The 27,436-nt window shown below is 40.9% G+C and overlaps 1 protein-coding gene across 3 annotated transcripts in view; it reads right to left on the bottom strand.

The window, feature by feature from the left end:
• Nucleotides 1-27,436, bottom strand: part of myo5aa (myosin VAa) — a 70,577-nt gene that overhangs the window by 41,957 nt on the left and 1,184 nt on the right. For all 3 annotated transcript variants that reach the window (XM_074610910.1, XM_074610891.1, XM_074610902.1), the window contains exons 2-5: nucleotides 7,507-7,617; nucleotides 4,129-4,300; nucleotides 1,988-2,132; nucleotides 268-424 (exon numbers count right to left, since the gene is read on the bottom strand). In XM_074610910.1, the coding sequence (XP_074467011.1) occupies nucleotides 268-424; nucleotides 1,988-2,132; nucleotides 4,129-4,300; nucleotides 7,507-7,617 (585 nt within the window). The remainder of the gene's footprint in view (nucleotides 1-267; nucleotides 425-1,987; nucleotides 2,133-4,128; nucleotides 4,301-7,506; nucleotides 7,618-27,436) is intronic.

The raw sequence follows: 27,436 nt of genomic DNA, 5'->3' as shown, positions 1-27,436 counted from the left end.
CACACCCACAACACATTTCATTTCAAGTGTTTTGACCTGTAATTTAAAGTACACAGGTTGCATCAAGTGATTTCAATGAGTAGAAAAACCTATGAATAAATCTAGATGGTGATTCTGAGTTATTTTAGCTCACAAAAGGTTTAAAATATGTTCATTATTTTCTATTTTAATAAACGTTCTGAGTTTCTTTGAGTGTCAGGAGGAAATAGCTTCTCTTTTAAGATACAACTTTAAGGTGTTTGTCAACAGACAGCCTCCCGTCCTCACCTCCATGATGGGGTTGGAAGCCAAGACTTTCTGCTCCACGTTGGCCTCGCTGGTGGTGCCGCTGACCGTGGCGAAGTATCTCATGGCGTATTTGGCTGATACTGTCTTTCCTGCCCCGGACTCCCCGCTCACAATGATCGACTGGTTCCTCTCGTCCCTGACGGATTGAACAAAAACATAAATATAAGGAAAAACTGTAACTGTATATATCACGTGTTAGTCTTGAGGCCCAGTGGAAAATAGGCGCCAGTCAGGAGAAGCGAAGTATTGGCTCCGACTGGCATCAGGGTGTTGAAAACAGAGCTAAAGGTTAAGTGTGATGATAACTGTGATGTGAACTGATGCTTGGAAGTTTAATAATTAGAGTGTGCCAGAGTTAGGACTCTGGCAGATAGAAAGTGTCAGATTCTATCAACAACAAACATGTTCAGTGCCTGCAGCCGGAGCAGGTGTTAACACACCTTATTATTAATCCCCTGTTTTCCTGTTCATGCTTTAATATCTCAGCAGGCTGACCTTCTCATTCTAGAAAGAATGGAGCTAAAATCCTGAGGCCCTGCCTCATCCTACTGAGCCGCCTTTCTTTGAAATAAACTCCCAGCTGCAGGTAGGTAGGCTGGTCTGTTCTGATCCTTTTCTCTTTTGCATTTGGCATTTTTCCACCTCTGGCTACGATTTTTGCTTGAATTGCCTCTCTCGGGCCTTCTTTCATTTTTTTGGTGTTATATCTTACAGTTTTTGGGAAGGTTTCCTCGTCTTTCTAGAGACCTTGGCATACTGTTGTGAGCATGTGAAGCCTATTGAGACACTGTATGTCAAACTGGGCTATACAAATAAACTTAACTAGTGTTTCACTTGAGCCAAGTGTTTACCAGACCGAATGCCATGCCCTGACTCCCACTGGTTGGAACCAGTTGCAGCCAGTGGGAGTCTTTTAATTGCATACTTTGTGTCTTATTTTCAAATATTTAGTTTTATAATGTAAAAAATATGAGCTTCATTATTACCCCCTGTGCTAGGCCATTCACACTGGTGGATTTCATACAGATTGTAAAATGTTACGGATAACTTTAAAAGCACTGAACGTCCTCGGTCTAAAACATATCATTGATTTACTGACTCGTTATGTGCCTGTGCGTCTCCTTAGATCGGTGGATGGGGCTCTGCTGGGTGTTCCCAGGTTTCAGCTGGTAACAAAAGGTGACGGCACCTTTGCAGTTAAAGACCCCAGATTTGGAACAATCTGCCCACTGAGATTCGACAGGTCACTAACACTTAAGACTAGGATTATAATTAATTGTGCAGCCCTACACTGCATGTAAGGTCCTCACACGTGGAGTAGCACAACTGTATGCCAACTGTGCTACGTAATGCTGGACACACTGAGAGGGCTAGTGCTGACTACTGTCATCCTCATCTAAAACTGCCCTGCATTAGTGAAGGAAGGAGGGAGGGAGCTCTGAGTACTGATTAAACTTGGTGCTGTTAGTATACATGTGAATGTTAGTGTGTTGATGACATAAACTCCCAGAGGGAGGTCTCCAGGTTGGCTCCTGCAGAGAAAAGCAATATTAAAAGGGCAAGGAAGAGAGAGAGAGAGCGAGAGAGAGACTGTGAGACCACCATGAGCCTATTTCAGGCTCAGCTTTGACCTACAAACCCAGAAGAGAGAGGGAGGGCCGAGCAACACGGAGACTACTCAGGTAACACACACACAAACCTGGCCATCTGTTTGTAAGCCTCCTCTGCCACAGCGAAGATATGCGGGTCCATGTCTCCCATGTTCTGACCGCTGTAGGCATTGATGATGTCTGACCCGTAGATTGGCAGCGACTCATACGGGTTGATGGCCACCAGAACGATTCCTACGACACAGAACACAGAGGAGAAGTGTGAGCTCACCTGCAGCTGAACTGGACCGCAGTAAACAGGTGACACATTGAGAGGCGTCTTTCCAAACAGTACATACTGTATATTGTTTATGATTCAAATTGAAGGTGTTGAAGCCCACACCGTTCTGGAAGCGATATTTTCTCTTATTTTTGTTCAAATCCAGGATTTGTTCTTATTTTGTTAGTACCCATTGATCTCTGGTATTCACTAATGTTTGTTTTTGATTTTTGCTCTTCTCTTAGGTAAGAGAACTTTTACAGCTGGTCGAGAGCACTCTTAAGATAAGAAAAAAACATCTTGTTTTCACAGTCCACAGAGTGTTTGTCCAACGCAAGGAAACATAAGTTTTAAATTTAGAGAAGCTAAAATAAGGCATGAATATCATTAAATCTAATTTAGATTATTATATGTTTTAGAGTAATTATAATGATTGGATTATCAAATTTGTGGGATAAAGAAATACTCGTGGTCTATTGACTATAAAAACTAGTAACACCAGTACTCACGCTCTGGAAAATCGTATGTTTGATTGGTTTAAGTTTATTTAACAGTACCTCAATTTCACTACTACGGTCCTTGAATTTACCAATTTGGGATCAATAAAATCAATCAATCTATCTTTCTATTTCTTGGGCACGTGCCTGGTTATTTGCACACAGCACAACACATGCCCTTATATAGTGTTATCTGTTATGTGTTACCATTGATAATAATAAACAATCGGCCACAAGTCTTTAACTTATGATCAAATGAGATTCGTGATTCAGCACATCTGGGTAAGAGCAGATTTGGGTGGTTAAGACTGTTCGGTGCATCTGGACTTCTCTTATTTTTTTTCTCTTAACAGAAAATTAAGAGAAAATATAAGAGACATTTAAGAGGATGTTGCTGCATGAAGCCCAATGTGTTACATTTTCCTAATTATATATTAGTAGCAAAAACAAATCTTTAAACTACAATGGCACTAGGAGAGCGCAAACCTCCGCAAAGGTGCGTGACTTTAAAAACAGATCACAGCTCACAGCTGGCGGTACCGTAAGGTGGTCGGCTTATTATTTACACGGTGTGTTTCCGTGTAACGTATCGGCGGATGAATCCGGATCATGATCTGGTTCGCCATCAAAATCAAATGGATTGTTCATTGTGCTGCACTCAACCCCTCCAAAAAATTTCATTCAAATCCATCGCGAACTTTTGGAGTAATCCTGTTCACAGACCAACAAACAAACCAACGCCGATGAAAACATAACCTCCTCCCGAGGCCTTCGGCCTTTGCGGCGGTAAATATAGCGCAAGTGGTGATTTGAGTGTTTCAAGAATGTGTAAGGGATAATGTACAGCGAGTCGATCATTGTTGTGAAAGAAACCCGACAGGGTGATGTTGCCCCCTGACACATAGCCCTGAAGGGGTTTCTTTCACAACAATGACCCCCTAGCTGTACATTATCCCGCTTATTACATGGCTACTTACTTAAGAAATCAATAATTTGACACAAAAACGGTCCTCCAGAGGACAGACCGTAGAACGCCGTGATTGACCAATCAGAATTGAGTATTTAACAACGCTGTGTAATAAATATATTTATATATCAATACAATAGAGGTTATTTGAAGGTCACAGACATCAAGGCAGTGCTAAACCTATAAACTGTAAAAGCGTCTTCTTAGAAACATGATTCAGTTGATTAGCATGCCATAATAAGTGCAAAAAGATGAATGGGGTTTCTATTGTTTTCAGTGACTGAGCTATAAACACAATGGAAATCAATGACAATCTCATCTGTTTACTGTAGTGGAACATTTTAATTCTACAGATTGATTGTAAAATGTTTTCATGTTGTTTGATCACACAGTTGTAGCAGACATGTACACCACATGGTCAGCTCTTGACTCAGTGCTACATCACTATTTGTTTTTCTTTACATTACCATTCCTTCAATGTTTGAAAGCATGAATTGATTCACCTACCGCAGTAAGTGTAGATGAGCTTTGAGTCGATGAAGCGGACCTTAAGGTTGTGCAGCACGGCCGGCTCGTGGAGGTAGCTGAGTGCTGTGAGGTCATTCTCGCCCACCAGGATGTCGGGGTTTCGCAGGTAAGGCAGGTTCTTTGTCTTGGGGTCCAGTTTATGCTCAATGTTCTGAAGACGACCAGCAAAACAGGACAGTTATAACAGAGTGCCGTGTCGAACAAAGCCCAGTACAACACTGGGAATTCATACATTTAAAACAAAAGATGGTGGATCAGTGCAAATCTGACTGTGACCTATGTTAAGATGCTATTATTCATTGTATATATTAAGAAAATACCCTTATCCATCCTCATCCTACTCGCGTTTTCCACAGATCATATTTCAAAATGTAAAAACTTCAGTCCAAGGGCTGAGATTAAAACGTGTTTGAGGTGTCCAGGGGCCGTATTCATAAAGCTTCCTAGTACAAAGAGTTGATCTTTGTGACCAAATTCTAAGAAAAGAATTATGACGTTTTCTACGAATTATCCCCTTACAGTTAAGACTAGATCCTGGTAAAGATAAAAGTTATTCACAGAAAATCTCAGCCCTTAAGAGAGCCCCTAAGGTGAAAAACTGTTTGGAGTTTTAAAATGCTTAAGAGTTTCTTAAGAAGATGGGAAAGTGGCAGAAAGACAAAAGGGTAGAGAGATATTATCCAAACGCTGAATGACAGTTAATGAAAAGATTAAATACTAAAATTACCAGCATGGTGAATAAATGTAAGCAATTAATTACATTTTTACATGCACTATAAATTGTTCTATTCTAAAATAATGTATTTGAATATCTCTGCATACTGGGGTCCATAAACAGTCTTGAATTGCATAAATTGGGTATCACTTTAAAGCTGAGACTCTTGTGGATCCAACGAGCCCAACTGTATTCATGTGTGATGATGTTAGTCCCCGTAGTAGCCATTTCATTGTAGTGAGACCATTTTTTTAAATTTAACCTCACTGTATAAAATGACCTGTGGTGACCTCTAGGATAATCACAGCCTCATGAACTTTTACAACCACAAACTAAAGACCTAGAGCATCCAGAGGATGGATGGCTTTCTTTGCTAGATTAACAATAAGGGGGTTTCTGAGCAGTTTCCAGAACAGAAGCGCTCGCCATCCAATCACCAAAAAATGCAATTCTTGCAGAAATCTCCAAATGTCAACAGTTTTTGATACTAAATCACAGCATGGCTTTTGCTATGGTGTTCCTCAAGGTTTTGGTGTCTTAATGTGGTATTTTGGAGGGATTATTGATCATTTTTATTCATTCTCGAATGGTAAAAAATTGTTAAATTTAGCACCAAATCTGTGTAACTAATGATATCAACCCAAACATTGAGACATAATTGAGCATGGGAAAGGTCATCATATACTTTGATCATAATGTTCCTTATGATACCCCTTATACACTTTCAACATTTATTTTAATTAGTTATTTTTTATTTCTGATTTATGACTAGAACAACTTGACACACGGTGCTGAGCTGCATCTCAAATTAATCTTCAGGTTCCCAACTTTCAGATGATGTACACCACTTCTATGTGACTGTTGACCTGCTATCTCTCCCTAAAGACCCCCTGTACCCCCCTAAAAAAGACAAACACAGGTCTATGTCCACTCCCACTAACAGTATTCATACAGTATTTCATGCACATGTTCTCAAAAATGTCATGAGACCGTCTACTGATTTGGCACAGCTCTGGAGCAAAACCGCCGGTCGTCCAAAGCTGTATTGTATTAATCTTGTTTTCAGTTTGGTTCCCCCTCTTTCTGCGTGGAACCATTTTACATCTTTATATATCCATATTAAATGGATCTCTTTCTTTTCCGATTCTTGTTTTATAAGTATGGTTGATTCTGTAACAGGAAGTCTTTTAGCCAACAACATCAGGAATGAATTAGATAATCAGATTGCTTGACTCGTTGAGAGTGTTATTTTCATCATCTTCAACAGCAGCTATCTACCTAAACACAGAGAGCACTCAGAGAGAGCGTTTATTGCACCCTCAAATCCATTGTTGTCAATGTAGAAGTGCAGAAGGCACGCTCGAACGTGAGAGGTAAGCTGCTACGGCGCGCAAGCGTTCTCGAGCGCCTATTTTTTCAGGGCGCAATGGCTGCACACCAAGATAAAAACAGTTTGGAACGCAGCAAAACGCATCGCATGTCATGTAACGAGGAACAATCAATCACTGCTGGCAGATATCTCTTCTTTCTTCCGCAAATATCAGTCTACGGTAAATATATGGAGGAGAAGTTAATCATTTTAGTGCAGAGCTACAGAGCTTTCTGTACCACAGACTATTTTACTAGCTTTTTACCCTTTCCATCTGAGGACGTCACAACATCCAGTTGAAAGGTCAGCCAAATTGACACAGAGAAAATGAGCAGTAAAGCTACTGTGAGGGATTTTACGGTGCTTGAAATGAATTTATCTTTGTTTTGACTTTGTTTAGTTTAGTCAGTGAGGCTTTTACCGCTAAATTACCGCAACTTCATCGTAACGCGACAGTAGCACAACCTCCGAAGCACCTTGGATAAAAGGATGTAAGCGGCATGTCTGGCGTTTTCCATGCGTTTTTTAGACGCTGTTATTTTATTAATTTAAATTATTTAGAAGTTTAATCTGCACATGGATCAGCAGCAAATGGTGGCAGTAAAACGTGAATGCCTTCAAAGACATTATTTTTTGCACTTAGCTTCAGCTATGTTTTTAAACTGTTGCTGCTGTGGGCCTACTGAGAAATGTTATGTGATATTAAGCTACACAAATATCCTTGACTACTTTAAATTCCCTGATCTCCATTTGGCCTGGATTGGCACCAGAAATCTGTCACTTTTTCTTTGGCTCATGTCCTAACGTTCCACCCAGTGTCACTGAAAAATGTTTGACAAGCTGTGGAGACATTAAACAGTCTGCACCAGAAACATACAGTAACCAAGTTGATGGTGCTATCATCTATATATATATATATATATATATATGATTATATGATTAAATCATAAAGAGCAATATGGCAAATGGTCTTGCCAGTAACGGGCTTTCATTAACAGGAGTGTGCTGGAAGCTGTTTGTATTATTAAATGTACTGCTATACATTTAAAATGCTCCTTGGAGCATCATTTGCAAGCAGGTCTCATTTGTGGAAATTGCTAATGCTAAAACCAATAACCACTAATGAGACCGAGCACTTTGAAGTGTCTGTGAGGAAGAGAGAGAGACAGAGAGAGAGAGACAGAGAGGATGCAACAAAAAGAGCTGAGAGGAGAAAAAACGTGAAGAGGGAGAGACTGATTCCTCCCCACGCTACCCCTCCATTCATCCTCACCGCTCCATCCTCCAACGTGAGCTGCAGGGAGACGTCGCCATTTTTGTAGTCCTTGGTCAGCTCAGCAGACTTCCACACCTCCTCTGCATCGGGGATCCACACCCGGGCACACTGGGAGACAGGGGAAGAAAGAAAAGTTAGATAAAGACGTGTCATAGCATTTGACGAATACAAATTAGGCCAAGAGCCAGGGTTGCAGACTGAAGACTTTGATGTCTTCTTTAAGTTTTGGTGCAGTATGATATGAAAGCGTTATCATATCTTTCGAAACCAACACATTTTTTAACTTATTTGACATTTTTTCGGCTATTGAGAACTGGTCAAGTTGCTCCCGGCTGCTGATTTGGGATCAGTTGTACAGAAAGTTGCCTGACTCTACCGACAAAGTGTTTCCCCTGTATGCATTCAACAGCAGCGCAGCGCCGCTGCTAAATGATTAGTGCCGCTGCTAAAAATATCCCCAAACGCAATTTGGGCCGCCCCCGGCAAAAAAGAAAAAGTAGTAGTTCAATGAGTGTGACGTGTGCAAGGAGAGGAAGAGGGAGTGAGACGGAGCCTAGATGAGAGATGTGACCAGATTATCATATATTATAAAAATGCAGCGCAGTGACGATACAGACGTTTCATACACCAGACGTACTGTATATAACACGGACCTGCTGATGCTCATTCAACCCACACTGGACCCGTTGATGTATGAGTCAGCCTCTGTTTGTCACTGTTAGTAGAGACTTCAGTCTGCAGTGGAGTTACTTCACTGAAAAACCTGAGAATTGAACACTAACATTCATGATCAAAGAAAGCTTTTGTCTACACATTTATCCACTCTCTCTCTCTCCTCACTGTTGTTGTACGTAATATAGTCTGCATCACAAGGAATAATAGACTAATGCATATGATAATAAATAGATAAAAAAACAATCGTCTTTCCCACCACAAATATCCTACTTGTGTACTACACATATAGCCTTTATCCCAGGAAGAAATGGGAAAACACTGTAGTTTTAAGAGTTCAAACTTTATCAATTGATGGTTGTTGGCTTGTTGTAGGAGGTGCTGGTGCACACCAACCTCCATGCTATTTACATAAAGAATAATCTCAATAATTAAATAGAAAATGACTATTTAATGAAAATGAAAATGTCCCTGCTTGTGGACATGTTGGGGGTGGTCCCGTGGTGGAAACATCAGTAGCAAATATCGGATCATATTCAAGGTTTATTAATGAATCTTATATTAGACTGTAATGGTCCTCAAACCTGAACTCTATGCATTGATTAGTTTGATGTTAGAAAATAGATCAATATTGTTTATATAAATTATTTCTGCCCATCCTAACTCCTTAATCACTATATTAGCATTGGAAAGACACTATTGGCTATTATGGTCTTGAACAGGGCACAATTTGCTCGGGACTTGGTCTTGACTCTGGCTCGACTGGACCTGGTCTTGGATTTGACTTAAAGTGGCAGTAGGCAGTATATTTTTTGGCATCATTAAGCAAAAATCCCATAATAACCTTTAAGCATATTGTAATTCAAGTGCTCTGAGAGATAACTAGACTTCTGCACCTCCTCATGGCTCTGTTTTCAGGCTTTAAAAAATCTAGCACGTGACGGGAGACTTTGACCAATCACAGCTCATTTCATTGAGAGAGCGTTCCTATTGGCTGTGCTCCGGTCATGTGATCGGAACTTGGCGTTCCTTCATCAGATTTCACAATGGCTGCGGCGTCACAAACTTTCTAATTTTACAGCTAAACCGTGCTCTACAAGATGATTCTGAAAACATTTGAGGCGAGAAATAGGCATTACAGTAACAGAATATTGATTCAACAGCGGACCTCAGATCAGCTCTTACTGCTTGTTTTACTCCAGTATGTGAAATCTTGCAGATGCCGTTGGGAGCACTGGAGGACACCGGAGGACACCAAAGGACACAGAGGCATGTGCTACTGTCATGATATAGCGACCGTTTTATAAAAATAACTTTTTTTAATCATATTTGCTCCAATCTCGCCTAGTTCAGCTTTAATCGATTAAGTTGGTCTTGACTACAGCCAAGAATACTATTATTATTATTTGGAGATACTATTGATACTGACAAGTTAGGACCACCTCAGTTAGTTCAACTAAAACCCTTTTTAAAAGAGGGCTGACAGGAGAGTTTACTTCTACTTCCTTTCTACTAATCGTAAAACAGTGTGACCTCAGAGAAAACACAGATCTCTATGTTTTCACAGTCATGAGCTCATAGGTCGTAATGGTCAGTAAAGTTGTGGGAACAGACTGTTGAACAAATGGAGGTGGATAACCACTGAGGAATGCAGTTGTGGACTATTGTGTGGTCATACTGTAATTAAAAATTCACACACACACACACAGAGCACAGTTCACTATAAAACCATTTCAGACTTACAGACTTGTCACTGGGGGCAATCAGCTGATCACAGACATGTGGAAAAACAGTGATGAACACTGGCAGTCACATGGCTGAGGAATCCAGTTCACAAAAGTTCACGCATACACACACACATGCACGCGCACAACCCTTACTTAATGGTGTAGGAGTTTGCTGGATGACTGTGCATTGATTGGAGAATTAAGAGAACCACACTGTGACCTTAAAATCCCAGACAGATGAGGCCTGCATGTGCATGAATGTGTGTGTGTGTGTGCAGGCTGCTGGAGTGAAGTCATACGTCAGTGGTCAAACAGCACAGAGGTTGTTATTCTTACAGTAAATCTGATATTACATAAGGGAGAAAGATGATAGGAAATTAAGTTAAGAGGTTCAACATAACAGATTCTGGTGGGGTTTGTATTCCAGTAGCGAACGCTTTATACACTTAACCTGACATTTATGAGGTTAGTTTTGTGCACGATCCGTCACCACATGTAAATGAATCCATGATTTAAGAGTGAAAATGTAAATAAATAAATGAAAAACAAAATGAGAGAAGATTAAATATACTCCTAATGGTTTTGTCTTAGTTAAAGCATTAGTCAGGACGGAGTAGAAAGACTATCCACTTATCACTGCGGGATTTAGACACCTTTAAAACCTTTAAGTGTTATAATCTCAACATGAAGGAGGATTTTCACTTTGCTGAGACTCATTTATTTCAAATACTAGTGAATTATGAACACACACACACACAGTGAACTATTAATACAGGAGTATCTGAATAACACTTTTGATTTTGGGTGACTCTTACTGGAAGTCCAACATCGATTTCATGGCCTTCTTTAGGCTTCGTTGCATGAACTGCTGACGGCAGTTTCAAAGAGAAAGACCTTATTGTAGAAAGCATGACGGAGAGAACGTGGTTATTCAGACTGCTGTTTCACTACCGATCATCTGAATCATGACATCATGGTCACACAAACCCTCGCCCTTCCTCTCTCCCTCCGTCTGTCTCTTCATATTAAGAAGAGTGGTGTGGTGAGATGGCAGCTACAGCCTCTCCAAGAACGAAGGAGTTTAATGAAAATAAGTATTTAGGGCGCTTTCACAAGGCAACATTTAGTCCCTTTTAATCAAACTCTGGTGCGGCCCAACCTCTGGTGTGGTTTGTTTGGGCGGTTGTGAACACAGTAATCGTACTCTGGTGCGGACCAAAACAACCAAATGAACAAAAAAGCAGGCTGTGCCGGCGCTTGTTGAGATGGACACAGGTAAACGACAGGTAAACATGAGTGGGAGAGGACTGACCCACTGAGTTCAACATACCCAGGGTATCTTCTCGAGAACATACAGAATATGTTAAATGAAGTCCACAATGATAGTGACGTTTATAAAGTAGTTTGAGATAAACTGGAGGAGAAGGGATTTGTGCGCACAGTAGATCAGTGCCGAGTCAAAGCGAAAACACTTAGACAGCAATATATCAAACTCTGTGATTCCCTGCATGGAGGTGGCAGCTCTCGAGACGAAAAAGATAAATTTGCTCCTTCGTACACGCCCTTCCTTTGGTCCGCTTTAATTTGTGCAATGTGAAACCGAACCAGACTAAATAGAAAACGGACTACCCAAAGGGACTATGACTTGTGAAAGTGCCCTGAGTCGTGTTTTTCCACCACTACCACCAAGCTCACAAGGTTGTCACAATTTGTTTTCCCCCTTTCTCTAATCCTTTTCCCTCTCCACCGCTGCAGGAAGATCAGACTGTGGATTACAGATCAGTGTGGTTACAGCAGATAGGGTGCCGTGTGGTTTAGGTTTGCCTTTGAATGACAGTTACAAAAGAATCAATGCAAGCCGGAGGTCAAAGTTACTAAAAAACAACCCAACCAAAATCTGAAAACTGAAAAATAAATGAAGTTATAGGGAACTTCACGGGGAATAAGTGAATGATAAACAACATGCGACCATTTAAAGTGGGGAAGTGGCAATATGGCTGCAAGAGGTGTGTGTGTGTGTGTGTGTGTGTGTTGTAATGCTGATGGTGTGTGGATAAATCAGACATTCTACATTTAAACTACCGCCTCACGGTTGCATGCCTCCGTCAACCCATCAAGTTGCAGTTTACATCCATGTCTGCCCAAAATGTCATCTCTACATCATTTTATCCTATTAGACATTTCTGTGGAATTGTCATAATTAGCATATGAATTCTTGAGTTATGGCCAAAAACACGTTTTGTGAGGTCACACTGACCTTTTTAATCAGTTTATCCGTGAGTCCAGGTGGACGTTTGTGCCAAATTTAAAGAGATATCACCTTCACAAGAATGAGATGGACGGCCGGCGCGGAGTGACACACTAATGGTGACACTGTTTCTAAATCACCTTTTAACATTCCTTTGGCCTTTCTGTACTCCAATTTCTTGTTAATTATCAGCTGGCACATTAGTGATATGAATATATCTACGATAAACTAATACCAGCTGATAAATCGGACGGTACCGGCTTATTTATCTATCAGTTTTCAGAGAGATAAGAGAGAACTGTGTTGCTTGTGAGCTGTATGTGCACAGCCAAAGAAAGAAAAGAAAAATATAAAGTGAGACAGACAGAGATACAGAGTATGTCTATATGTGTGTGTCTGCTGAATCAAACAGCAGCTAAAAAGGGAAGACTAACAACCAGCAAGACCAAACCACGCGTCACAACCTCACCTCTGTTTGACACAAACACTCACAACTAACATACCCATGAGGTGAAATATCCCTCCTAGTTAGAGACGTCTTCTTTTCACACTTACGATGGATTAAATGACAACGACTGAATCAATCAACATTTAAATTCAAGACAATTTCTGTAATAAGCAGTTTCATTTGCCAATAAACAACCTGTGCAGTAATGCCGACTGTCTCATAAACACTGAATAGTTTATTTATATACCTTCTAGGTCTACATCTGCCTGCCGAAACTGACAGCTGCTGTCATATACATCTATAAAAAGGAGACAATTATGGTCACGTGTTCAACAAAATATTTCCCAATGCACGTCTTTGTTTTCTTGAAACAAAGAATGAAAGAAAATTAACAAATTGCACATTTTGATACTGTTCAGGAAAGACATTTTGTTGCTCTTGGTTTTCATTTTATTTTTTTGTGGCTGTTCAAACCACCTCCAGGCTACAGATTGTTTAGTCACTACAAACAACTCTGCTGTGCAGCCAAACATTGTTCAGACCAGCAGATTGTTATTTCAAATGGTAGTGGGGTTCCCAAAGTTTCTAAAGATATGAAACTAAACTTTAGGAAAATGCACCTTAAAGCTACTTAACCCTCTGAGACCCGCGTTCCCGACCGACGTCACTGTCTTTCGGAGGCTGTGGGAAGTTCAGTTTTAGAGCTAGAGTGAAGATCCAGATAGCATATGAAACTACAATACCTAAGGAATCCATTGGTACCAGTCATGTCAGCTTGATAATATAATATAGCTTGTCGGGAAGGAGGCCAAATAACGCTCCAGAGTAGGGCGTCATTTTGGCAAGGAAAAACTGGCATGGCCATTTTCAAAAGGGTCCCTTGACCTCTGACCTCAAGATATGTGAATGATGGGTTCTATATGTACCACGAGTCTCCCCTTTACAGACATGCCCACTTAATATGATAATGATAATCACATGCAGTTTTGGGCAAAAACCATGCAGTTGCTTGCATGCAGTATAAATGTGTTATTTTCGCCGACACTAAAATGATGTGATGTGTGATGAATATTTCTGCATACTGGGGTCCCTAAACAGTCTTGGAATTACATAAATTGGGTTTCACTGCAAAGCTGAGACTGGATCCAATGAGTTAGTCCTCATAGTAGCCATTTCATATAGCGAGAAAATGACCTTTGGTGACCTCTAGGATAATCACAGCCTCATGAAACTTTACAGCCACAAACTAGAGACCTAGAGCATTCAGAGGATGGATGGCTTTTCCTAGGTAGACTGACAATAAGGGGGTTTCTGAGCAGTTTCCAGCACAGAAGTGCTCACCATTCAATCGTCAAAAAATGCAATTCTTGCAGAAATCTCCAAATGTCAAAGGTTTTTGATACTAAATCACAGCATGGCTTTTTCTATGGTGTTCCTCAAGGTCTTGGTGTTTTAATGTGGTATTTTGGAGGGATTTTTTATCAATTTAAGAGTGGTAAAAAATTGTTAAATTTAGCACCAAATCTGTGTAACAAATGATATCAATCCTAACCCTAACCCTACTGCTGACCTGCTATCTCCCCTAAAGACTCCCTGTTCCCCCCTAAAAAAGACAAAAAATGTGGGTCTCAGAGGGTTAAAGTGGAAACAAAGTGGATAAAACTGTCTTAAATTTACAATTATAGGACATACAGACATAACCTCTATGCCTGCCTCTCTCTATCACTCCTCCCATTCCACCATTTCGTTAGTGGTTTCACCTTTTTGGTCCCCACAGGAGACCGTCCCAGCTGCCAGCCTCCTAGCAACGGCAAGAGAGAGGAAGACAGACATAGAGAGATATAGAGAGAGAGAGAGGGAGGAGAGGAGGAGGGGGACAGAGGCTAAAAATAGCAACAGCGAGTTTTGAGCAGCATCACACCTCACAGAGACATCACTGCGCTGCTGAGCACACTTCCTGATCCTCATAATCAACCGCACACGCCTGTTTCACACGTCAGTAGGTGTCAAACACGATTATCCTGAATTAGTTAACGTTGCCAGTCTGCACATTTATTTTCTTTCTCTTCCTCTTGGACCAAAACACAGACACAATCTTGTGGATGGGACAAAAAGACAGACAGACAGGCAATATAATACAGCTGCAGAGGCTATGAATCATATTTATAGACCAACAATGTCTCCTGGGTTTAGAAAACAGAGGAGAGATGAAGGATGAGACTCAACCACTCAACCACACACACACACACAGACAGATATTTGTTTCAAGGACATAATGCAACACAATGAAACACAAGCTGGAAGAGAGGAGCGTCTGAAAGCTGGAGAGAAAAATGTGATGAGTCAGAGAGCAGCATCTCCGTCTGCCTCGCAGAGGGATGGATGATGGTCGGGCTGGTGAGTTATGGGCGGCAGGCGGAGAGGAGAGAGGGTGACGAAAAAGGATCAAAGACGTCAGAGCATCTGTGATGTCAGAAATCACATGACTAAAGTGCCTCTGCATTGAGCTCGCCCAACATATGCCGCATGCATGAGTGTACAGTGTACACACACTGTCTATGAACTCGAGCTGCTAAATTGCTTTTTGTAAATCTGTAATTTCCTGTTTCCTTTAGCTCAGGGCAACGGGTGTGAGGGTCACATGCTCTCTATATGTGATGAACTTGTGTTGCACTAGAAGGGTTCAGAGATGGAGAAAGATAATGATAAAACTGAAAAAAAGTAGAAAAACAGTTGTGCTATGTTCAACAGATCAGAATTACAATATGGAGAAGATGCATACAAACAATGCAGCACCTTGTTCTGCCATCTGCATCCAATCAGTAGCAGATGCTCTCATTTGAAATGAATGGTGATAATTCAATGTATTCAGTGTGATCCCGCCCCGAGCATACGTTTAATTGCTTTTTTTTTAACTCCAGGAAAAGGCAGTGAAGATCCAGACAAGTGACGTCTGATTTGGTTGTTACGCTGAATGAAAGACTTCTATGGTTGAGGGATTCACAAGAGACAGATTAAAGAAAAAATAAATTGTCAAAATGTAAGCATCAGTGGCAGAGATATCCTGACTAGGCATGTCATGATAAATAAATTTGTTGGACGATATATCGTCTCAGAAATAATTGGGATAAACAACATTATTGTCATTTTAAAAACCACTTTTTATGCCACTTATATAATAATATAATTAGGGCTGTTCCAATAACCGCAATACAATGCTATTGATAAGCCAACCGCAGGGGATGGCAACTAACTGCCACAACCGCTATGTTCCCGTTTTTTTTTTTTTTTTTTAATTCTTTGCAGTAGGAGCACCTCGTATTTACACTATGCTACAAACGGCAGCAGCGTGGCGAGGCGCTCAGCGTCTATTCTGCGCTGTGCTTGGTGTTGTTTTCTGGTTGCAGAGAGTGGATAAAACGCTGTGCTCATCACTGTCACTCTTTACCCAGCCGGGGTCAAATAAGATAAAGACACATCCTACATGTAGGCTACAAGTGCTGAACAGCAACAGTGGAGGTTAAAAGAATACACATTTTTACATTCTGCAGATATTCAGTATCATAGCAGCCAGACGCAACGAAAAAAAACAAAACGCTGCACCTCGTTGCCATTTTGTAGAGCTTATTTATACAAGATTCAGACAGTGGAATTGGAATCAAAAAACATATTCAAAATAAATAAAACTAATAAAATAAAACCACATATCCAAAACAATAAATAAAATGGACTCTCGGGCTCTATTAACAAAAATGAGCAATGTCTGCACAATGCCCAAGTCTTATAATGGTAACCCTGCTGTTTATTCTGGCATCATGTTGACTAAAATGTTGGTGACATTGTTTTAATGTAAACAACATGTAAACAAACATGCATGTAAACATAATAGGCAATATCGAGGTCAGCGGAAATGATCGAGGTCATCTCCATATATCGTGCGATAAATCGATAAACCTTAATATGGGTCAAGCTCCAAAAACACTGGATCCGACATTTCCCATGATGCAACTTGATAAGTCTTTTGTAAGAGCTCAAATTTAGTGTGAAACAGTGATACGATGGTATAATATTCTCTGTCAAAAAGCAGAGTAATAGAACAAATACTTGATACCACTCAAATTACAACAATGCTATCAGATATCAGTGTAGTATTCAAGACATAGGGGATTCCCACAGACAGCTGGTGTACTATTCACTAATTCAATACAATAAACATGCATCATATGCCAGAAGGAATAACAGGAAATGGCAGATAACCCGGGCCGATCCACCTACAGTAGATTACATGGCTTGAAATCATTAAAGAGATTCATGAGACGGAAATACATTCCTAAGATTAAGAGATGATTTATGCATTGCAAGATGGACAAAATGGATAATATATTTGTTGGAATTGCGTTTTTGCCCCGCTCATACTCGCTGCTATAAATGTAATATACCTTCCTTTTACTGTCTGCTTTGACAATCATGGGAAATCATATGCAAAGTGCAGTAAAGACCCCCCGTTGTTGCTGTTCTGTACTTATGTTTTGACATTAAAAAAAGATCTAAAAAAATCTAAGTGTAAAAAAAAAATGAGAAACACATGCATCCGATGGATCACACTGGTGCTGATCTACTGATCTAGCAACACCAGTGTTCTACGTACTGTGTTTTCTGACACATCAAGTATTCAATGAAACAATTTCTTTTATTTCAAATGATTAACTTCTACACTTTCCCTCGCTGTGGCTGCCAGAAGGTCAGTTCACAGCAGGGAAAAGGCTGCTCTTTAAGGTACAAAGCTGGGCTGATGCTAATCCTGGTTTAACTGAGACAAAGGATCAGGACCTGATTAGGCTAATTCAACATTAACAACGCTAATCTTATTTCAGTCAACTACACCGAGATTTCATTACATTCACATATGGCTACAGGTTGCCACTGTACCGCTAACACGATGACAAAAGCTTCTACTTGTCTTAATTCTTGTCCTGAGCCACCGATAGAAACATAATTATGGGATGTGTTCACATTAATAAAGACACGAGATTAAACCCATTCCATCCAAAACTGTGTGCCACAACATTGTAATCTCTTATTATGAAGAAAGGTGACCAGAAAGGCTGTTTTCAATGTTTAAAATAGCAAATTTCTGCAGATGCTGTGAAAGTCTTATTCATTTCACCCCCCTTTACTCTTGATTCTGCTGCAACACCACTGCCAGAGGAAGACTGAGGTCTGGAGGTCGCAGAGATCGGGGCATTGGGAGAGTGTGTGTATACAGTATATGTGCAAGTGTGTGTGTTGGTGGTGTAGGGCTGTAACCAAGGGGCGGGCGGGCGGGGCATCCATGACAAGTGTTCACAAATCTGCACAAAGTCAACAGCAGATTAGAGGAACTTCACCTTGCTAATACTGAGCTCTGAGCTCTCACTCTGGGATTGGAGTCACCCTGGCCTGCGTTGACTCCTCTGAACCCTCCGACGGCTTTCTCCTGCTCACACTCACACTGCCAGCCCCATAAATGAACACCTATCAGACGATATATTTGCTTCCTTTGAGTCTATGCGGAGGTAGAAGGAAGTTACCGCTTTTATTGTTGTTGTCTGAGTAACGTGATGGCCGGCCGTAGCGAGCAGAAACCAGCAGATACGACAGAGCAGAAAACGGTGGAGGGGTCCACGTGGATACGACCTGAACACCATCACATTTTAAATCCAAAGTGGTAAACACTACAGATACAGTAGAGTATGAAAACACTTTTCACACATTGCCAGGAAAAGCAGATCTAGACATCACGGCTAAAGCTGCATGCTAACTCTGTCATGGACAGGAAATGTTATTGTATTGTGGTACCGTGCGGTCTAGCCAGCCGCCACTCGCATCTCCGTGGTCAAATCAGTCGATGCTACAACTGTAGAGCACCCATATACTGACATTTATGTTAAATGCATTCAAACGGCCCCGTTAGAGCCGGCTATAAAGAGAACGGAGCTGATGGGAGAGCCAGCGACGGACTTGGCGAAGTTGGCGGAAGTATACACACGTGACTACGTTCGGTTTTCAAAATAAGGTGTTAACAAAGGGAACTGTATATACTAAATACATATATGCAAATAAAATTGATTGGATTATATTCACCAGAAGTATAAAGCATTACATGTCCCTTATAAATTAAAAAGAAAATACCACTAATTTGTGAGGGAAATGTCTTTATTCTTTAATTTGTTGGGATGCTGGAATGTTTTTTAATAAATAATGCCTGACAATGACTGATATATTTGACTTCAGGACATCTCTGACTACATACATGCTGAATATCAAACATTCTTACTGTCAATTTAGATATTTTCCAAAGTAAAAGTCCCTAGAAGTGTATGATTCAACTTTTTCCCATGGTCTAGTGTTAAAAAAGTTAGCAAAAATTGCAATAAATCGTAATATCGAATCACAATACTTGTAGAATCGCAATACATATCGAATCGGAACCCAAGTATCGTGTCAGTATCAAATCGGGAGATAGGCGTATCGTCCCAGCCCTATCATCCACATAGCTTTTCCTCAAATAAAATGACACTCCTCTGCTCTGTTGTGAACTGGTCTTAGTGAAATAACTCTTTTAACTTTATAGAAGACTGAGAGGAATTAAGTGAAGGACACATAATCATAAGAGTGAATCAAGTGGAAATAAATTAATAAACCTGAAAACCTTTTACAACACGGTCTGGCAGAGACTGTTTCCTAGACAGCTGCAGTGGTATGTGAAAGGGGTGTTTTGCTCACATATTCTCAGTAAAGCCGTCAATGGAATCCCAGACTGCTGCAGAGGCCTCGTCACATGATGCCACTCATGTGAGGATCTGCTGTTTTGCTGCTCAGCTGGGCAGACGCAGCATGAAGTAAAGATACAGAGACCTCAGTGCTGCTGGAGAGTTTGGTTGGAAACAAACTATGCTAGTTTCTCTACACCCGATGGCTTTCCCTTTCTAGGATCAACTAGCGTGCCAATGTCCAGAGATTGCCAAAGATCAGGGTCGCTTACTAAGAAGCTGTGACGATGCTCAGCCTCTAATCTCATTAGTTTAGTCAGAGCTGTCTCCTGGAGTAGAGTAGTTCACTTCTCTACGTTATGTCAGGGTAGGAGAATCAGCACACAGCTGCACTTTTGTCTTATGTTTATACCAGATAACGGGCCTGAATAGTCAATCGATTGGCCGTTCACTAAGCCCCGCCCCCCGCTGCTACTCCATCAAGCCGTCAGAGTTACCAGAGTGCCCACACTGTCATTAAATACACTCCCTGCATAAATCTTATCTATTTTTTGGAAAAAAAGAAAAAACGATTTCAGAGTGAAGCAGGCAGAAGAGTCTACAATTTGAGTTTGAGGATATATCCAGGATGTCATACAGCAAAAACAGATTACAAAGATAAAGATAGAAGCTAAAGCCTACAGATCACGGTGTAAAAGACAGAAGACAATGAAAATTAGGAACAACACTGTTCCAGTAAAGCCGGGTAGGTCTTTATTCATCGTTACAGAAATTAAAAAGTAAAAGCAGCATGTGTACATTCAGTAGACCTTCAGTAGCTTGGTGCTAACGCTAGTTAATGATGTGCTAACGCACTCTGCTTATGTCAGCTTCACAGGTTTTTACGTAAGAAACGTAACGTTTCAGAAACGGATATCTCCTTCTAACCTCTCCGGTTAAAGAGTATCGCTATTACACAACGTTTAACCATGGAGCAGAGATGATAGTTGTCGTACCTTGGTCGAGGCTGGCCGATGCTACGCTATGATTGGCCAGTCTGCGTTCGAGGGGCGGGACTTTGCGAAGGGAATTCGGAAAAGATATGCAAACATTAAAATGAAGAATAAGCCATGCTAAGGTAACCAGCTCTTCAGAGAGACGTTTTTCTCGGTTCTCTACAAATGCCCTCCCCTTGCTGCTACGTACAACATACTACAACATGCTAGAGCAAACAGGTAACCTGTGGGAAAATGATTTATAAGGCTATAATAGGACACTAACATGCTGCTCAATTATCATACAATAGGAGAACATATTGCTTCCCCATCTAGTCAACTGAGTTGTGTCCTGCGCTGTAAACCAAGATATGCAGCCATGAATTTACAAAATCTGGGACAAACTACATCCAGTGTTTTTGATAGGAAACAAAGATTTTACTGCTATTCAGATACCAAAACACAGCTCAGGCTAAAATCAGATTTGTTGCTTCTCTATTATGACTTATTACCGCCCTGCTGGTAACTTTTTTTCTACAGAAGAAGGGTGTGTCAGGACCGGGGCTCCATGTTGCACATTAAAGAGGCCAAATATACCAAATTCAAGACCAGAACTTACAGATATCAGATATCACTTATCAAAGGACCTAAAAGCCAAAAAGACAAAGTAGGTTCTCCTTCAACAGATCCCATAGTTTCATTCGATTCCAAGTCAATCTTCTTAAACAATTTCACAAGATACATCTACTTACTCAATGAATGGAGAGATGGGATGAAAATTGAAAGCTTAAAAAGAAGCATGAACTTACTTCTACAAACATATACTCCAACTCCCGGTTCATCTTGTCTATTTATCAAGTCTCTAGCTCATGCTGCGAGTCTGCTGGTTTTCTGGATGCCTCCAGCCGTTCATACCACAAGACCAGACGCTAGCTGATCGAGCACTGAGCTCCAGAGCTCACTGGTGGATGAAACCTTCCCAGTGTGTCTGCAGACACAAGCAACGTTCACCGTAGTCCCTTGCAATTGTGACAAATGATTGGTTATCCCTGATGTCTGTCGAACATCCTGGTTTCCTTTCTCGATCACGAGTTGGGAGGCAGACAAAACTCTCAGTGAGTAAACAGGACTTTACCACAAACATGGCTCCAAACAACAACTGTCTGAGTCTTGTTCCTATACGCTGGATTGAAAATATCCTCTTAGTTTATAGGAGGTGAAGCACAATTAATTCAATTAAACAACATTAATCCAAATTGTAGTTACTAAACCTATATGTGTTGTCTAACAATAACGCATTTAATTTATTTTACGATACCAGTCTGAAATTGATGTTGAAATAAGCTGCTAAAGGTTTGTTCCCCAAATCATTAAAAGAACTAATTGCCGCACCGTCACACTGAACAGTCAGAATCACTATTTTAGTGATAAACATGCAGCTCTCCTCTGTGAATCTGCCCTTGGTGTGTTTGTCTGTGTTGGACAGCACCGCGCCGACTACATGCCAGAGCATATACAACATGACTAGCGCAATTACTTTAACCAGGTTATCTCAGTAATCTAATGCACATGCTCTCAAATAGAGCCGGGGAGAGAAAAATAAACCACATTAGATCATGTAAAATTTCGCCACCTGATGCAGTTCAGGCAAGATATGGCACATAAAAGTGTAACTGACCTCTTCCATGACATATTTATAACTACTATGCTATAATATGAAATGTATACAGATATCAAACAAATGTAAGGCATTTGTCATCGTGAGAGAAATATGAATGGCTGTACCACATTTCATGGCACTCCATCCAAAGGTTGAAAACCACAAATGTGAACTGCATGGTGGCGCTAGAAGAAAGGTTAATAAAACACAAAAGTAGGATTCATCCTCTGGTCATCATGGATATCTGTACCCAGTTTCATGGCAAACCATCCAATAGTTGTTGAGATATTTCAGTCTGGACCAGGGCTGGGCAATTCTATTTCTTGGGGGGGCCACATGAGAAACCCTGATTGTTGCCGGGGGCCAAACAAATCCTAGTCTTTGAATACAGCAACATGTTTGTTGCAAACTACGCACACAGCTTTACCGCCAACCTCCGTGAAAGAAATACTTAGCAGTCCATGACTTATTATAGACGTGCCGCCTCAGCAGGTGACGCTACTTCAAACATCACTCACGTCAATTTACATCAATGTCAAGTGTGACAGGAAGAAGCACACTCACGATACAAGAGCATTTCAAAATAAAAGCTATTTTCTTTACTGTTTTTTTTTAGCTTCGGAAGTAAAATTGTGTGGTTTGTCCGAGACTATCCCGGGCCACGCAGAATCATCACGAGGGCCGGTTCCGGCCCGCGGGCCATTTAATGCCCAGGTCTGGTCTGGACTAAAGTGGTGGAAAGACCGACCAATCAACTGACATGACATGGAGCCATGCTGCAATCAAACATTAGGGATAGGGATATAAATTTACACTAAAGCACAGAAAACCACTGTTGCCCTGCTCTCTATGGGCTCAAACAATCAAGCATGCTGTGCTTTTAGAAACACCCTAATAAGTGATGTAACAGCAGGTGCTTTCCTCTCCATCAGCTGCTCATGACAACACTCACTCCCTCAAATCATTGAGTACGGTGTGGCCCATATGTGCAACATGATGCAAAGTTTCAACCACAGAAACCACAGCTAGCTGCTAGCTGTCTGCTCTGCTGCGTCACCCGGACCACCTCAGCTCCACCATTGAGCCACCTCTTTGACCATGTTTGGATTAGCCTGAGGTAGGCTGTGTCGTCACTGCCAAGATGGCGACGGCTTTGAGCTTCACAATGGCTCTTCAGAAACCTATGGGTGACGTCACGGAGACTACGTCCATATTTTATACAGTCTATGGATTTATCCTGAAGTCTCCCATCACTGTACCACATGCAGCTCTTTTAGGTTAGGATCCAGGCAGTGTGACTAGAGGACCAACAATGTGATGCACTTTCTTGTGATTCGGAGGCAGCAGAGGTCTATCTTTCCTTTGCTGCCAGCATTTCAAGTGTGGAACAGCTTACTGGCAGTTTAGCCTTTTGCCAGTTTGACAAATGAATAATGGCACATGTGTACCAGTAGCATGTGTGTGTGTACGTGAATTGAAGAGGCAAAGATTAACTATGCAGTTTGTCACATACTGTTTCATCACAGAGGTCTGTAGAGTGATGTGAACCTGAAAGCACCACACAGTGCAATGACTATACAGTACATACAGTGTATGAATGATTCCTGCTTTATGAAAAACTGTATATTGTATTGTTTTCCTGATCTGTTAACCCAACGATCTTAATGTAATGAAGGTAAGTCTTTTGCAATATAATCACATCATTTAAAAGTGTCTGTATTGTAATACAGAATGATTATAGTAATGTACTTAACCTATAATTCCCACCCCTCCTCTCTCCATTGTCTCCTCAAGTAGCAGTAGAGTAATAAAACTGATTTTTCTGGCAGATCCAAATGCCTCAGTGCTCAATACAGTAAGTAGACTACCTCTTCTTGTCCTGAGTTAGCATTTTAGCACTTCCGGTTCCCTCTTCTGGAAGTCAAGGGTTTTTTGAATGAGTTTTTGGTTAGATGCTTGAAACAAGGTCTGTGGTTAACACAAGCTTAAGAGATTTTAAAATTTTGTTCTCCGATATAAAATATGTTAGTAAATGTCCCACTCATGAATTTTGAAGCCCTTACGTATCTTAAAAAAGGCGTCCGGCTTTACAGCCTCGTAGTGTATACTCGTGTTTATGCGACCGTTGTTTAGTTCATTTATAGACCAATGTTTAGCTTTTTACTTCTGGTGATTGCATTTACACTTGAAAAATCATAAAAGTGGTATTCAATTATGAAGATTATCTTGCTGAACAAAACATGCAAGTATCATAAACGTGTGTTTGCCACAGAGTTTATTTTCTGCAATAATCTAAAACCCAATGGAACAATCCCATTGGCTTTTTGTCGAGGGAACCAAGGCGATGCTAACTTCCTGGTTGGCCTACAAAAATACGTCATCCCTGAAGCACACTATGAGACTCATATAAATATACGTACCGATCAGCCATAACATTAAGACCCCTGAGGTGAAGTGAATAACATTGATTATCTTGTTACAATCGCACCTGGCAGTGGATGGGATATATTAGGCAGCAAGTGAACATTTTGAACTTTGTGTTGGAAGCAGAAAAAATGGGCAAGCGTGAGGATGTGAGCGACTTTGACAAGGGACAAATTGTGATGGCTAGACGACTGGGTCAGAGCATCTCCAAAACTGCAGCTCTTGTGGGAGCCAATCCCAGCTAACATTGGACAGGTCGCCAGACTATCACAGGGCTGACACATAGAGACAGACAACCATTCAGGCTCACGTTCACACCTACGGGCAATTTAGAGTCAAGCTGAGTCTAGTAATTCTAAAAATAAAGTATACGCATTTGTCGGGGTACAGCAAACACTCCTTCTAATGCAGTATGTATTTTTGAAACCATGGGCTGTGCATTGAATAGCCTTTCCATCTGTGAGTCATCTAATGGAGCACTGCCTCACTTTCATTTCCATGACAATATCCTCCTTCTCTTCCATCTCTGCTTTTTACACAGCACTGTTTCATTCACATTCATTATTTGATCCTGATTTGTTGCTGATGGAACAGACTGAATAAATCTAATTAAAAAAATGCAGATTTTTTTTATTGGCGATTGATGATTACAACTGTAGCTTCGTCCTTCTCCTCCAACCTACAAAATCTGCCCTCACCTCTGACTCACCTCTGTTTATACTGGCGGTCAGGTCAGATGGGAGCCAAACATAGATTGGAGCAGAATCTGATGCTATCTGTGTATTTGTGTATTTGTGTGTGTGTGTGTGTGTGTGTGTGTGTGTGTGTGTTTGTGTATGTTAACCAAGCAGCTCAGACCCGCTCAATAAGCTTCTATAAGGCTGACTCATACGCACAAAGGGCAGAGTGTTTCCCACCCATGTGTTGGAAAAGTAAATCACAGAGAGGGTTCTGACTTCTGAAACACACGGGACCATTCAAGGCAGAAACTAACTTTGTGTTTCTCAGCCACACGGACACGTACATCCAAATTTGACCCTATTCCTTTACAATTAAAACCATTTAACACCCAACCAGATTATTATGGAATAACGGCAAATCCTGCTGGCAGAGGAAACTAATTGCCAAAATCTACTTGCATTTCATTGATGACTGGTTGTAATTTCTCACCTAGGTGCTATTTGGCCAAACCCAACACATGAGAGTGAAAGCACAAAGTAGGCAGCAACCCTTAAATGTTTTGAATTTATAATGCAGACATCATACTGCATGTAAGACCAGCATGTTTTATGTGGTTTTCATTCATTTAAAGCCACCATGACCATTAGAAAGACACATTTTCTGTAGCAAAAATCTAACTTGTTTGCTGGGAGGATATCCTGAAAATTGAAAGGCATTTTGAAGGACACTGAATGACGTGTGACTAGGACATTTAATATAGACAAAAAGCACAACCAACCTGCTAGCACCCAGCTACAAACATATAAACAAACTTATTTGACCTATGCGTGAACAGGTTGTACCCTAACCTAAAAAATTAGACCTTCCGCAACTTTCTGGGTTTCCTCTGTCAGCCTGAGGTCTGCTTTTAATGTGAAGGTTGCGGGCCGTTTTTTCCATGAAAATCCAACGGATATGACGTCATTTACGCTCACGAGTGCCTTTCCTCTCTTCAGCTCTGCCACAGGGCTAACAGTATGCAACCATAGCTAACGTTTGGTTAGAAATGGAGTCCCCTGCGGCAACAAACAACCAGCCCTCACCACAACTCAGACTCCAACACAAACTCCACAGAAGCAAAAGCGGACCCCGAGCTGGCAAAATTCCTATTGGACAGGTAAGCTAACAATACTGCCAAGCATGTGAAATATATAGTGATATTGTGGTTTTAGCTGTCAGTCACGTTCAGTCTCGTGTGTGTCGCCTCACTGTTTTTGACCGATGCTCATCTACATAGCACGAGCAACAGGACGCTGACTGTCGTTGACTTAAACCTGCAGTAGGCAACGTTTTTGGCATCATTGGGCAAAAAATTCCATAATAACCTTTCAGCATATTGTAATTCACGTGTTCAGAGAGACTTCTGCACCTCCTTATGGGCTCTGATTTTAGGCTTTAAACAATCTAGCCCCTGACGGGAGACTTTGGCCAATCACAGGTCATTTCAGAGAGAGAGAGCGTTCCTATTGGCTGTGCTCTGGCTGGTGGGCGATGCTTGGTATTTCTTCAACTGATCTCAACGTGGCTGCCGGGTCACAAACTTTCTCATTTTACAGCTAAACAGTACACTACAAGGTTCCAGCTCGGCTCTGATGGTTGTTTTCCTCTGGTCTGTGAAATCTTACAGATTTCATCAGGAGCACCGGAGGACACTGGAGGACACAGAGACACATCATTTTGTCTCATGCACTACTGTCAGGATATAGTGACCGTTTTATAAAAATAACTTTTTTTTAAATCATATTTGCTCCAATCTGGCCTACCGCTGCTTTAATAGTTCGGTCTATAACATGTCAGAAAATATTGTTTTAAAAAAAAAAAAAGCCAACAGTCCAAAACTGAAAAATACTGAATTTACTAATTAAGATGATTAAGAAAATCAGCAAATATTCACATTTAAGAAGCTGGAGCCGACTGGAACCAGTGAAGTATTGCTTTGCTTTGAAAAATGACGGTCAATTTTATGTCAATCAATTAATAGATTAATCGAACAGTTTCAGCACTAAATGAAACAAGATGCCTTTTTGTTTGCATCTCTCCTTAATGATCAGAGGTCAGTATCAGCCACAGAACAGCACCCCAAGGAGCCAACAGCAGGGAGATCATTTGCTGACACAAGAGTTCAAATCGCTGTCATCTGGTCCAAAGACTCCGTCCACTTTGTCTATAAGCTCCTCTAATATGCACTTAAGACAACAGAGGCGGGAAAACACTTCCATCAGCATGAAAGTAGAGCGGTGCAAATTACAAATACACTGCAGTGCTGCTGTTTAGTACAGATGTAAAAAAGAATTTCAACAAC

This window comes from Sebastes fasciatus, chromosome 2, assembly GCF_043250625.1.
Source record: "Sebastes fasciatus isolate fSebFas1 chromosome 2, fSebFas1.pri, whole genome shotgun sequence".
NCBI classification, from domain to species: Eukaryota; Metazoa; Chordata; class Actinopteri; order Perciformes; family Sebastidae; genus Sebastes; species Sebastes fasciatus.
This window is presented reverse-complemented; position numbering and strand designations above follow the sequence as displayed.